We start from the raw sequence: 15272 nt of genomic DNA, 5'->3' as shown, positions 1-15272 counted from the left end.
GACATTATTTTTATCTTCCCTAGATGATTCTGGAATAATAAAACCCCAAAATGTTGAGTTTCAGTTGTGACAAAATTTACCAACTGCAATATTTTTCCAACAGAATGAACTAATCACTCTAGTTCTATAAGTTTCTGTCATTCTAACTTCTATGCTTACTAATCAATTGATTAGTAATTGTTAATAAACGAGAGGAAAATTGTATAATTAATAAGTAAAACTCCTGGAATAAAAGAATGTAACAGACAAAATACTAAGTGCTTTGCAAATAATAAAATACTATAAGAAAACAACACATTTTTATAAGTACAGCTACCCCTACTATCTAGGAATCACCAGATTTCCTCCTTGGAAACTCAAAATCCAAGAAAACTAGAACGTTATGCTAAAATAGTATAACCCAGTTGTCATCTACATTGCTGGCCTACAATAGGCACTAAATAAATATTTGTTGAAAGAATGAAATATGCTCAAGACTTTCATTGGCCTTTCAGTTTAATTCAGAGACAATATAGTTGAGACCTCATTCACTATGGGGAGATGCCCACAGCAGGGTAAAACTTTCTCAAAACTTTCACAGCAATTACTCTCAGTACAGAAATTTGAACAGTAAAGATAAGCCTTTTAAAACCCAAGTAGGAGAAAAGAATAACTTAAAAGAGTTATTAAGGGCAATTTAAGAAAGATGAATAAAACATGGTTTTTAATACATAATAATATATTAGGTTGGTGCAAAAGTAATTGCGGTTTAAAAGGTTAAAAATAATTGCAAAAATTGCAATTACTTTTGCACCAACCTACAGTAAATTAGCATGTAGCTTCTCAAAACCAGTTTAAATCATGGCTTCACCAGCTAGTAGCTGTATGACTCCAAGAAAGTTATATGTCACTTTATACCTTAATTACATCCTTTATAAGTAAAAGGTGAAATAAGCAATATATATCTCACCGGTTATTGAAAGGATTAAATAAAATAATTCAGACAAGGCAAGAACGACTGGTTGTCTACCCTGTACCTATTTTCCCCTTTTCATTCCCAGTTTGGGGATGGTGTTAATGTATCTGCTTAAGAAAAAAGAAAAAAAGAAAGGGAAAAAAAAAAAAAAACTGCATTTCCCTCCGTGTCTTACAAATGGTGGCGCCCATAAGACACAGTTTAGGCTAATTAGATGTAAGTATAAGTTTTGGGTTGGGATTCTGAGAAGTTTCTTCAAATGGAGTCTGTGTACCTTTTATGCCCTTTGCTCTTCTTCCTTCTTCTAGAATAAGGATACGATGGCAAAGCTAAAGGAGTCATCTTGCAATGACTTTTAATGAGAGGGAAAGGGGAAGGGAGCTGCAGACACCTCAGATATAATATGCTGACACGGAACCAATACCAGCGCCACTTATCTTGGCATTTTTGTTCTACAAGAAGAATAAGGCCCATCATTTTTAGCTTCATTTCTGTTTTATGTAGCTAAATGCTAAAACACCTGATAAGATTTCAACACAGTACCTGGACATAGTAAACATTTGATAAATTTTAGATATTATTAATAATAAAGTGTTGCAATATATACATCTAATGCTGATGCAAATGTACATTTTTTGAAAAAATTATTTGCCTCTCTTATCTTTATCTGATTAGCTATGACTTAAAAAAATCTAATTAAAACAAATCAAAAACCATGTGAGACTCTTACCTCCAAAACTTAAAATGAGGTACAATAACAATAAAAACTCTTTACCGAACATTTAATTTAATCCAGGGTCTATACTACATGTTCTATATACACCTTCACTCCTAATCCACACACCAACGTTCACAGGAAGATACAATCTTCCTTTGACTGAAGTGAAAACTAACACTAAAATATGGTAAGTAATCTTCTCAAGGCCACCCATCTATTAAGGGAAAAGACTATTACTAAAGCCCTTGTGAGTCTGACTCCAAAGTTCATTTCCTTAATGCTCACATATTAATCATTACAGTCAATTATACATTATTTTGGTTAGGGATAATACACGAGGAAAAACAAAACAAACAAACAAACAAACAAAAACTGTAAAGGACACATTGTGCCAGGGAACTCCTGGAAAATCCTGCTTTGCAGACTGGAAGGGTTTGGGGCCATTCTTCACAATGATTCTTCCTTCTCCTTGGGGAGAAGATGAACATGATTAACTGTTCTCATGGAGAGGATGGCATTGCAGTTTTAAACCATTCCATTCCAAGAAGACAAGCACATCAATAAAAACAAGAAGGGAGAGGGAGTCAAAAGCCTGAAACAGTCTTTAACATTTTTCTATCCTTCTCAAATGGTCCTCAAAGGGTAGTGTCCATCAGAATTTCCTGGAGGGCTCGTTAAAGCACAGAGTGCTGGGCCCCACCCCCAGATTTTCTGAGTCAGTACGTCTGGGGTACAGTCTGAGAATCTGTGTCTCTAACACTATCCCACGTGACCCTGCAGTTTTGGGTAGAGTGGGCAAGGAGGGTAAGGACTGAACTGATGCACACGGTGATTTTCAATATGATGGTCAGGATAGGCCCGTATCACTTGAGTTAAGATGTGGTGGGAGGTGGGAGGTAGTGCATATTGTTTGGATTTTAGAAACAATTTAAGGAAAGAACTTCACCAGTAGAGAGCTAAGAAGTCTCTGTAATTAATGTGTGATTATTACCTAAAGCAATCTCATGCATAAATAAAAGCAACATTGTTTGAAAAGCCCCTTTGATTGTTTGTTTCTTACAGAAAGAAGCCATTAATTAACTTAGGAAGAAAAAGTCTTTGCTGAGGAATTCCCATTACAACAGGTATGTTATAAAAATTATACTACCATAACCATTATGAATTGAAAAATTTATTACAAGACTGGCTTTTAACTGCTGTTTTAATATTCGTTAAAGCTATCAAGTTCATAAATTGTTTCTGAAATCACTGTTTAACTTTAATAACATCTCACTCTTCTAGAGCTACGAATATTGTGGAGGAGCTATAAACCACCTTATGCAAAAAGGAGGTAGTTTCTATCCAAGGATACTGAAATGGGATTTTAAGATTTTTAACAAAGGAAGAACGTCAGGCCACTTGCTCTCTCAACTGATAGACGATCTCTGAGTCAAAACAAACAGGCGAACAAAAATACCAAAAAACTAGAAACAACTGATGTTTGAGAAGATATAACAGCAGAGAATGTAGGACAGGCAGAACAAGGAAAGTAAATAGCTCTCACAGCACTAGATGGAGCATCACACGTGTTGAACTTGTCCCCTATAAAGTGTTTACTTCCTCAGCTTGTTTTGAGATTTTAGCTGCCTGACCTTGTAGCGATAGGCTTATCTCGGCCCTATCCTTGAACCAGTTCTCATTTGTGTTCAGAATGAGTTATTCTCTCAACACTAAGGCATCTTTATTGCTTGCCCATTAGCTTTGTACTAATAGTTTCTTGACTTATCACGTGTCTGAGCCAGTCTTCACAATTTCAGCAGTGCCTCCGTTTTTGTAGGAGTGTGTGTGTGTGTGTGTGTGTGTGTGTGTGTGTGTGTGTTTCACCTTGCTTTTACAGCCCTGATGGCAGGGTTTTTAATGGTGAATCTCAGCCCAGGGGCTGGCACCTACTTCCTACTGAGACCAGCTTCATTCAGACATTTTGCTTGCCTAGATTTACAAATATCGAAAGAATTGGGAATCCTCATTACTACGTTCCACACTTTAGCCAGAATCCAGAATCCAACTCTTGTGGATCTCTTGCCAGCCAGGTATTGGAATATCACCTACTATACAAAAGAAAACCTAAGCTTAGGAATGAGAAGATGAGAGACAGTAATACTTTAATGAAGGGCAATCCTAAAATATCACATATATTGTAAGAAAGGTTATGTATAGCTGTGATTGTGGAAACTGCACTAGAACAGCCGTGCCCCCCTCACAAGCAGACGCACAATAAAAAGAGCTCCTTCCTGATTAATCACTTTCTAAACAGATCCCATCGCCCACAGCCGTCTCTGTCAAGCAGAACAGCAAGATCCCTCTGACAGGATCTAGGCTGGAGTAAGACATTGAAGCAGACCACGTGGTAGAACCTTTGCCCTGGCCCTGACATAAGCCATCACTTTGAGAAAAGCTATAACAGAGCTGAGAATGAGGATGGTGATGAGAATTCACATTTGCAAAGGTCAGGTACTTTACATCATTTTATTTAGTAACCACAAAGCCTTATGAGGTAGAATTACATATGTCAGGCACTGTGCATTCTTCAAAACATTAGAGCAAAGGTACTTGTGAAATAATAAGAAATATATGTATTGGTCTCTGCCTCTGGTTCCTAACACAGAGCTCCTAAAACTCTTATACATAGGGGTGCTAGGAGAATCTTTTGTTCCGGTATTCAGTTTTTGACCCGGTTTCTGACACAGAGCTCTCAAGACCTTTGTAACTCCCTGAGTGATAGAAGCATCTGACATACAGTTTCTAAATCTCTTGAAATTTCCTAAATGAAGGGAATGTCTTTGGTTCTAATAAGGTGACTCATAGTGGGGTCCTGGATGGGTCTGGTCACCAGAAAGAGCAAGCCAGGCTTAGAACCTTGGAACTTTTAACTCTACCCCCTATTTTCTGGAGAGGGGAGGGACTGGAAATGAAGTTAATAATCAATCATACCTATATGCTGAAGCTCCGATAGTATGGGCTTCAGAGAGTTTCCAGATTGGTGAACATACCTACATACCAGGTGGTGTTACACCCAACTCAATGGGGACAGAAACTCCTGCACTCAAGGCCCTTCTACATCTTATCCTATGTATATTTTCTGGCTTTTTATCTGTATCCTTTATCATATCCTTTATTATATAGCAAATTGGTAAAAATTTGTGTTTCCCTGAGTTCTGTGAGCTGTTCTAGCAGATGAGAGAAGTCAAAGAAGTGGTTGTAGGAAACTCTGATTTACAGCCAAGTCAGACAGAAATTGTGGATAACCTGGGGACCTACTACTTGTGATTGGATTGAAGTGAGGGACAGGCTTGTGGGACTGAGCCCTTAGCCTGTGGGTCTGCATTAACTCTGGTTAGTGTCAGAATTGAATTGAATTGCAGGACATTCAGCTGGTATCGAAGAATTGGTTGGTGTCGGGGAAAACCCACACATAGCTGGTGTCAGAAGTATTGTGTGTGAGAGTAAATGAGAAACACGGAGCTTTTCCCATAGTATTATTATTACCTCCATTTGAAATAGAGAGAGAGAAAGAGATGCTCAGAGAGATGTGACACTTGTCATCAGTCTTGGGGCCAGTAAACTAGGATATAAATCAAGTGGAAAAGCCTGAACTCCTTCCTTGAACGCTTTTCTTGAACTCTATCTCCCCCCTCCACGTTTTCATCCCATCCCCCCTTCCTCTTACTCTTGTCTAATAGTCATCACCTTGTTGATTATGTTACCTAATATCCTCAGACATCCATCTGCTTTTCCTATTACTGTTACCACAGTATTGGACCTTTATTTCTTCTCTCCTGAATATGAAATCACCAACTAGTGTGCTGGCCATGACTCTCTCTGGCTCCATGACTAGCCTATGAAAATGCAAATCTAATTATTTTGCTTCTTTGCCTAAAATTCTTCATGGTCCTCCATTATCTCCAAAACAAAGTTCAAGCTCCTTTAATGGCAATCCAGGTTCTTCATGGAGTGGTCTCTGCACTCATTTCTCATTGTCCCCTACCCCTTGTGCACACACGCACACACACACACACACACACACACACACACACACACACACACACACACAGCTTTTTAGCCAGATTATATGGAGGTGACCTCACAATGAACCACGACTCCCATGGCTCCACATGCTGTTACGCTCGTTAACTCCATCTAAAAACCTTCTTTATCTGGCTTCATACATAGCACTTGTCAAGATTTTATTCGAGGGGAAAATTCAACTTTACATGAATTGCCTCGACAGGAAACTTTCTTTACTCTTCTCCCATGGAATTTACTGCATTTCTCCATAATTGTGTAGTTCTTATAACATTGCTATAATTAATTTCTCCATTAAGCTCTGATTCCCCCACTGGACCTCAGGTTCCCTAAAGCCATTATCTATGCCCTTATCATTTTTGTTTTCTCAGTAACTGTGACTGCTTCAGGTGCTCAGGGCTTGTTCAATAAATATTTGAAGAATGGATGAATGAAAAAAATGGACAGATAGATGAATGAGAGGCAGTATAGAACAATTAAGCATAATTTGGGGGCCAAACAGGAGCCAGCTGTGTAATGTGACTATGGATAAGGCCTTTAACTCTTCTAAACCCCAGTTGTATAATGTGTAAAATTAGAGAAATAGTATTACCTAACTCATAGGGGAATGATAAGGATTAAAGGACATTATGCATACGAGTATAAAGCACATAACACAATTCCTGGCATGTAGAAAGGGTTCATTAAGTGATGTTGTTTTATTATTATCATTAGGAATGAGAATAATTTAGCTCAGGTGACAAATATATTTCCAATATGCAGACTGAACAAAAATTACTGAAGAGGAGGGTTCTTTAGAAGAGGAATTCAAAGCTTTCCTTGGGAATGAAAACGGAAGATAGGCTAGAGAATGGATGAAATCTGGGAAGATCATCTGAGGCTTTGCACTTTAAATATGTCACTCAACATCATCACCATTCAAAGCCAATTTTAAGCAGCGAGATATTGCTTTTTTGGCCCAAACAACCAAGGTTGTTGCTTGGTGTCAAACCAAGTCAAACAGGAACAGCTCTGAATTTATCTTAATATTTCTCTCTCTAAACTGTTCTGACATTAAGCGTTCCAGAGAACTTGATCTTTCTGAGAACCAAATAGAGATAGGCAACATTTTATTCCTGTTTCTCAATATTTTTGTACATATCATGGTTAAACTTCCCACAGCCACTGCATCATGTTTTGATGGCCTGATTGCCAAAATGATTGCAAGTCATCTGTAAGGAAAATTACACCAAATCTTCTCAACCATTTTATGTCTCCAAGGTGCATTTATGATAGGGTTATAGCTACCCTCTAGTATAAATTCATTTTACCCCTAAATCCTTCCAAGTTAATAACAATGACAGCAGCTAAGAAATGAGCAACAAAGCTTAGGTTTCATTATCTCTATTACCTTCCTCTAATCTATCTGTATGAATCAATATTCATTTTATATTAAGTATACATTCATTTTCTTCTTTTCACTCATCTGTCTCTTTCTAATAATAGTCACACCTATTCGTGCTTTTGAGACTTTTCATGACACAATATCCTAAATTATATCCTTATGAAAATGGGATGTGCCTGGATTTGGCAATGGGTCAAGTGTGAGTTCATTAATGTAAGAATGTGAGTAAAGAACATTACTATGCTTTAGAACAATGTTTCCCAGCATCAATGCAAGTACCATGTTTTTCTTAAATGGCTTTCCCTTAAAACACACATGTATACACATACACACACACATTTCAAGAACCAATCAGTTCTTCATGAGTATTCTTCCCTTTTTAAATACTCTCTTCCATTTTTCATTATCTATTTGGTATTTCTTGATAACAAGATACTGAAGATTATAGAAACACTATGCTGACTAGAGAAACCACCCCCAACCCAAGCTACCACAGTCCATTAACCAGCCTACATTAACCAGTATAGAGTGAGTTTCACTTAAAGGTCAGCTACATTATGCTTTGTAAATCTCACTCTGTGTACTACATAACATAAAACAAATAAGTTGCTTCTTAACTCATGTATTAGCTCTTAAAACATATCTTTCACTAACAAAGTCTATATTCAATGAGTCACTAAAACAACCAGAAAAGTGAGGGGAAAAAAAATCTCAATGTAAATAGGTATACTCTTTGAATAAAAGCAACAAATTCTAAGGGTTTCATTAAATTTTTAACTTTCAAAATTGTTGTGTGTCACAAAATTAAAAATTCCTTGACTTTCAGTTATCTTCAATAATTAATAAATAAATTTGAGAGTGAATATAAATGAGAATATTTAAAACCACAAATAATCCAAACTTTGTTTCAATTAGGTCTAGACATACACAAATCTCTGCCCACTCATATTTATTGACTGGCCTTGACAACAACTCTCTCTTCTCCTACCCCAACAATTTTCACATGGGCATTGTTTACATGCCCAGAGTTTTTTTTTTTCCTTGACCAACTCAACATTCCCTAGGCACAGCACAAATAGAATTCTGCTATCCTTTCTCTGTTCCAGTAGCACCTCCTAAAATTCTACTGCCAAACTCGACATTAAATGGGCATTGGGAAGATGCAAATGCTTAATATTTTGGAACTTAAATAAACTAATTATATTTAATCCAGGGTTTTTGTATAAATATTATTCAGACCCAGAGCTTTATTTAGCATTCTTTCATGTGACAGTTAGGAAAACTGAAGCTCATAAAGATATTAAGTGATCACCAAAACTGTGCCTTTCAAGAGCATCTGGCAATAATTTAGAAATATTGAATAACTAGCACTTCCCTAAGTATTAATAAGGGCAGGTTGACAAAAGTATCCTGATATAAGAACTATCCTCCAAAATCAATCAATAATCTATTTCTCTACGCTGTTTGGAAACATGCAAATCTAGTTACTTTCATATGCAATTTTAAAGGAACAATAATAAATAAAACTTGCAGCTAGAATGGAATATTACTATTGTTAGTCTCGATTCTAAATATTTTTGTTTAATTTATTTAATCTTTATAACGTGTAGGGGTTAAGTATTATGAGCTCCCCTTTTCACACAGGTGGAACTGAGGCGTAGATGGTAAGGCTGCCCGGGTCACACAGACAGCTGGTGAGGCAGTCTGCTCCACAGCCCATACTCTTAAATGCCATGATATGATACGTGTGGCATCAATGGATGACTTTTATTCTTTTAATCCACAGATACCAAAAAGAATAACTACTCCAAGGATTAGGTACTGACAAAGGATTGCCATATGATGTCTATGTTAAATATTAGAATGGATCACATCACTATCAGAAAAGTAATCTAAGAACAAGAAGAATGTGTATAAGACCACGTAGCTAAGGAAACCCAGGGAAATAGCCGCAAACAGATTACCAGTTGAAAAATTATTGTGGTTCCCCTCTAAGCAAAAGTATTAGGCGGACAGTAAACCTAAGAAACAGAAAAGCAGACATCATTGGCCTTTGCAAATAGCAGCTGTGAGCAAAAAACAAAACAAAACAAAACAAAACAAAACAAACAAACAAAAAAAGATAGATGTGCACCAATCGCTTTAGGCCCCTCCATCTCCCTGGCAATAATCACATGAAGAGTAAGGTATCCACAGGAGGCTGTCTAGGCACAGGTATGTCCCTGTGTAGTGTAAGGTGTAAGGGGATTACATCTGGATTAGCATCTCAAACAATGAACAGATAATTTGGATTCCATATTTATTTTTGTTTTCAGAGCTAGGTAAATATTGTGAAAGCTAAGGATTAGCCGGGGGTGGGGGTGGGGGGGAGGATTATCCTAGAAGAAGAATTTCTGTGAATAAACTGCCAAACCAATCGAAGAATGAGTCACTTAGCATAGTGATTAGTTTTGATGAAATATGTGCAAAACCAAGCTTCAATTCTTTAATGTGGTGACCTTCCTTTTCTCTTTCAGATATTAGTTTATTTCTTCTTTAGCCTGCTGCATACTAGCTGGTAAAGAGAGGCAGACATTTAGAGAGTGGAGTGCACTCCAAGCTCCCACAGGAAGGATCAAGATAGCAGCATCCATCAGACTTTAGGAAGAGGATGCCTAATAAAAAATAATTTTAAAACATGGTACTTCTTTACGCTCTGGGAAAATGAAAGCATACTCCTTCAATGTATAAGTACACTTGTGGCATCTAAGAGAAGGAAAGGTCAGCCTCATTTAGAAAGGGTCAAGAAGTTTCACTTCTCATAATTATCAAGATAGCAAAGAGGAATATATAGAAATTGCTAAAATCATATCTAACACGTGGTTATTTGAAAACCACTATTACAATACAAATGAATCCCTGTATTTAAAGGATAGAAACCAGAAACCTGATAAGGGATCTACCAAAAAATATCTGTCCCTATTGATATAGCATCAAACAAAAAGAAACATGACCAGACATTGATGCCAACAGCTTATGGTTTGCGCTCTGCAATAGCTCCCAGCCACAGCTGGTTGTACTTGGAAACAAGTCTTTTTCCTCTGATCCAGCTGTGAAGAACCTGAGAAATTATATTGCAGGAGACACCTTTGTTAATTAGATGAGGTTATTCTGACTTTTTCGAAAATCCTAAGGAAGAATATTTTGTTTTGCCCTCCCAAATCTCTCCCATTACTTGTCCATTTCATTTTCAATACCCAGTGAACTTCTATTGCTTACTTGGGATAATTTCTAGATTGAATGAAGGGCAGAATCTCGGAGTCTTGACTAGAAGGAGGAAGTAGTAAATCTCGAAATCGTTCTGTCAAAAAAAATAAATAAATAAACAACAAGCTGTAAAAAAAGTCATGAAAATAATTACAAAATAGAATTATTTCCTATTTTTTAATTGGTTCACTATTTTGACTGCACATTCTGTATTAGAAATCTACCCACCATTTTCTATACTACTAAAATATGTCTATTTCATTTGAATGACTATGTATAATTCTATGAGTAAGATATCACAACAACTGCAAATACAAAAATGGCAAGTATTCATTAATATAGACTAATACAATCTTATAATTGAAAGATTAGAAGAAACACATATGACCAATAAATATACCAAGTGATGCATAATCTCATTAGTAACCTAGGAAATGCAAATCAAAATCACACACCGTTAGATAGTATTCAAATTACACAGCATGTAGTTGACAGAAATTAATCTCACAAGACCAAGTATTAGAGAGAATGTGGATCAATATAAGCTCATATTTCTTGTGGGAATGCAAGTTGGTACAACAGCTTTGGAAAACAATTTAGCATTATCTTTTAAGTTTAACCTTCGCATATCTTGTGTGTCAATATTTCCATTCCTAAACTTATATTCTGCAGAAACTGTCACAAATGCCTCAGGCAGAAAGCAAATCAATGTTCCTAGCACCATATTCATAACAACAAAAATGTAAACAACTTAATTGCCCACCAACAGGAGAATGAACAACTTGGGGTATATTCATACAATGGAATATTAATTGAAATGAAACTGAATGAGTTCAGTTATAAATAAAAACATAGCCAATCATATTAGTATGATGTTTCATGGAGAAAACACCAGAAGATTACACATAGAAAAACATCGTTTTTTGTTGAGTTAAAAAAACAAATGCATTAAGCAATTTATTGTTTAGATACACACAAAGCAAACCAATAAAAAAAGGAATGATATGCATAACTAAGGATAACAGCTACCTTTTAGAAGGGGTAAAGGTATGAAATAGGAGAAAAGCAAAAAGGTAGTAGTAAGTAAACGTGATTTTTTTAAATTTTTAATTAAAGTTTATTGGGGTGACAATGGTTACTAAAGTTACATAGGTTTCAGATGTAATACATCATCTATATATCACACTGTGTGTTCACCACCCAGAGCCAGTAATTGTTATTATAAGCAAATGAGTGAATGAGGAATAGGAACTGTCCAATGATGATACTAGCCCATGAACCAAGAATTTGATTAATAAAATCCTGCGCTCATGAAGTTCATGATAAAGGAAGAAGGGAGGGAGGGAGGGAGAGAGGGAGGAGGGAGGGAGGGAGGGAGGGAGGGAGGGAGGGAGGGAGGGAGGGAGGGAAGGAAGGAAGAAACACGTAATGGGAAAAAAGAGAAGGGAAAAGAGTGCAGAGGAATGAAAAAGCCTCAGTTCAGCCTTAGAAATAGTACAGCTATCTGCATTGCATAATCTATTACTCTAATACAAACCCCACATTTCCAGGACTAGATATTCATTATCTCTGAAGTGATTCCTAAGGGAAGGCTTCCTTGATCCTTGCTCTTTCTTTCTCTCCTCCTACCAAATTTGGAATAGATGGCCCTACAGTGTACTCCTAGTACACTTTGTGCTTACATTTCATAGAATTTATCACACTACATTTTTATTGTTATATGGTAGATATATATTCTAGTAGACTAGTAGATGGGCATAGTGTCACCAAGATATAGAACATTATCTGATACATATTAAGGTGATAGATAAATATTAGCTGAAAGAATATTTCCAATATCTATTTTTGCTGAATACAGAAAACTGTTTGCCAAGGTTAATCTTAATGCCTTCTGAAGCGCCTGGTTGGCAATCCATCAACCATGAAAAGCAAAGGATCCTGTTCTCCAGCCTTGACAGAGTCCCACCATCAGACTGAGACAGAGCAAAAAGCTGAAACTTCAGCCTTCAGTAAATTCATCACTAACTGAAGGTGAGCAATTTCCACAATATACTGAAAACACTTGAGGACACTCACCATTTCCCAGCTACTGAATAGCTAGATGTCAAGCATTTGTGAGCATAATGTACAAATTATGGCTGAGAAGCAGGATGCGGATTTTTTATGTTCAGATTGATTAAAACATATTGAATCAGAGTAATTGAACTGACTTCTCTGCTTTTTTGTTTTCACTACTCTAATCGTTCTTATAATACACTTGGGGGGGGGGGGGGTAAGAAGACCCAAAGAGGTGGTTGTACTCTGGAGTCCACAGATCCAAGAAAACACAATTTATTTTTCTCCTTTGAGTTCACTTACTCTTTAATTAGAGTTCATATTTTCTAAATTTAATTATTATATCATTGACTGATATACTGCAATTTTCAATCAACAGAATGTTCATGTCAGTGAAATGTCTAGTAAATTTTTCTGATGATATGACCCTTGCTTTTCAGTCTACTTTCCAATTTATGTAGCATCCCGTTAAACACGTGTTTAATACAAACATTTGTAGTGTTTCTTCTTTCCTTTTGCACTCGCATTTATCCCTTCCTTGAAAAAAGTCTTGACAATAAAGTTCAATTTTACTAAAGCCACTGAAAAGAACCAGAAGATTTTCTGCCAAGTGATATTCTGATGAGCTGACTAATGACCTAATAATGTCCGAACATGATTTTCTACCAGTAGGGGATATATCTTAATTAACACAAGCTTTTGTAGACTTTCACCCACTCTTCCTTTCTCCTATTCAATCAAAAAGATTCTGAGACTACCAGACCCTGATGACATATGCACACAATTACATTGATATGGGTTCATTCTTCAATCAATTGTGAGACAACATACTTAATTATTTACAAACAAAGGTGAGAAAAATATACTACTCTTTCCAATTGCAATTCAAACTCTTTTTGTACATTTACTGTGACAAGTTTTTTTATTTTCCCCTTTGTGGAAGATGGCCAATCTAGAATCCTCCCCAATATGCAGAATGTAACAAATGTGATAAGGATTTGCATAAGAAAAAAACAGTATGCAAATACATTCCTAGGATGAGAACAAAATAAAATCTTCTCTATATCACTGCAAAAAAGGGAAGAAGGAAAGAAAAAAATATTAAAGACACAATAGAAATATAAAGGTGATGCTGATTATGCTATGCTTTTATATCTAAAAGTCCTTTGCATCTAGAGGTGATCACAGCCACCAAGTTAGCACTTTCACAAGAAACTAAGACATTGTTTGCTGGAGGGACAATGTCAAAGTTTTCCCAACTCCAAATCATTGTTTCCTTCCAGAAAAATCCTTACCTTTGCCTCTCCATAGTCTCCAATATGGGAATGACTGTTTTAACTACTTGAGTACTAGATTATAATGGGCAAGGAAAAAACATCAGATAAAGCGTCTCTAAAGGTGACAATGTTTCTCTAAAAACCCTAAGAAGAAGTTTTTGGTAATTCTATTAATAGATACAAGCTGTCTTCTTTTTCTCTTGATGCTCATTTTACTGAATTTGCAAGTTTTATTTTTTTGTTGTTTTCAAAAAGCACTGAAACAAAATCCTTAAGGGACATGAAGCAGACTTATTAAAGACTTAATCTTAGTTTTTACAACAGTTAGCATAATGGAACATAGTATAGGGCGCTACAAAATAAATGTTGTAAGGAATAGACACTATTCCCATACTCAAAACTAAAACAAAATAAGGAAATGATTACACCATAATATTTATATTATTTTACAAGAAACACTGAGGATTACCTCATAATGCAGGCCGTGCTATAAGTGAGTACACATGAGAAACAGTATACCAAGAGCAAATCTTTCTTTACTCATACAATTTGCAATACTTATAAGCAGCAGGTTATACCAGAAGATACTCAATTGGCTGTCAGAAAGTGAGTCCTCTACCAACTTCTGTCTCTGTTCCTAATTCATCTTTTTCAATTGACAAATGAGTCAGATGAGTTCAGTGATCTTTAAGCCACCTTTCAACTTTGAATCCCTTAAAGAACATAACACTTAAGGACAGGAAGGGGATCTTGCCAAAATCACTGATAGGGAGGGTGGGTGTATGTCTTGGTTTGCCTGGGACAGCTCTGGTTTATGCTTGTTAGCACCCTGCTTAATTTAGTATTCATCTCAGAATTTTATTTTTTAATTAAATATTATGAATAAAATGTGCTGGGGGTCCTGAAGTTGACAGAGGGAGCACCTCACCTCTCCCCCAAATTCCACTTCAATGAAATACTTGTCCAGCTGTGGAGAATGCAGTCAACAGGTAGCCACTAGCTGCCAGTTACATCAGAGTTGGCCTAAGGTGCAAGAGAAATGCCTTTCCCAGAACAGCTCAGATCCAGTGACCGAATAAGGCAGGGATATTTCAGTTCTACACAGGTAACTCTGATGGGCAATATATGCTCCAGAGTTTCCCACCAGTTTGGTGGATGCTTAGTAGAGCCTTCATGACTGTTCAACTTCTTCCTCCACCCAATCCCACTTCCTTCTCTTCCCTTCATAGGTGTTGATCCCAATCTGCCAGGGATGGGCTTGACAGACCTCCACTTTGTATGCAAAATTTATGCCACGTTCTCGGCTACTGTTGAGTGAGAAGCATGTACAAGGTCTGAAAATTACATTCGCAAACTCATCCTAGAAAAAGTGCTACATACCTCACTGCTGAATATCACTACCGTCACCTTCGAAGTACTCCGCTTGGGAAGCTATGCACTGATGCAAGCACCTAGTCCACCCTTCGAAGCAATTTTGGAACTCTTTTTCTGGCATGGCCATCAGAGCTGTCATCGTATTAACCTTGATGACCAGAATGTCATCAAAATGCCTTCCTTTCAATATTTCCTTTATCT

At 36.7% G+C, this 15272-nt stretch overlaps 1 protein-coding gene across 5 annotated transcripts in view; it reads right to left on the bottom strand.

Annotated features, from left to right (window-relative positions):
* Window positions 1-15272, bottom strand: part of NOX4 (NADPH oxidase 4) — a 160784-nt gene that overhangs the window by 45173 nt on the left and 100339 nt on the right. For all 5 annotated transcript variants that reach the window (XM_088791524.1, XM_088791522.1, XM_088791525.1 and 2 more), the window contains exon 13: window positions 10378-10459. In XM_088791524.1, coding sequence (XP_088647650.1) covers window positions 10378-10459 — 82 coding nt within the window. The remainder of the gene's footprint in view (window positions 1-10377; window positions 10460-15272) is intronic.

This window comes from Rhinolophus sinicus, chromosome 14, assembly GCF_057876585.1.
Source record: "Rhinolophus sinicus isolate RSI-liver-muscle chromosome 14, RSI-T2T, whole genome shotgun sequence".
Lineage (NCBI taxonomy): Eukaryota > Metazoa > Chordata > Mammalia > Chiroptera > Rhinolophidae > Rhinolophus > Rhinolophus sinicus.
This window is presented reverse-complemented; position numbering and strand designations above follow the sequence as displayed.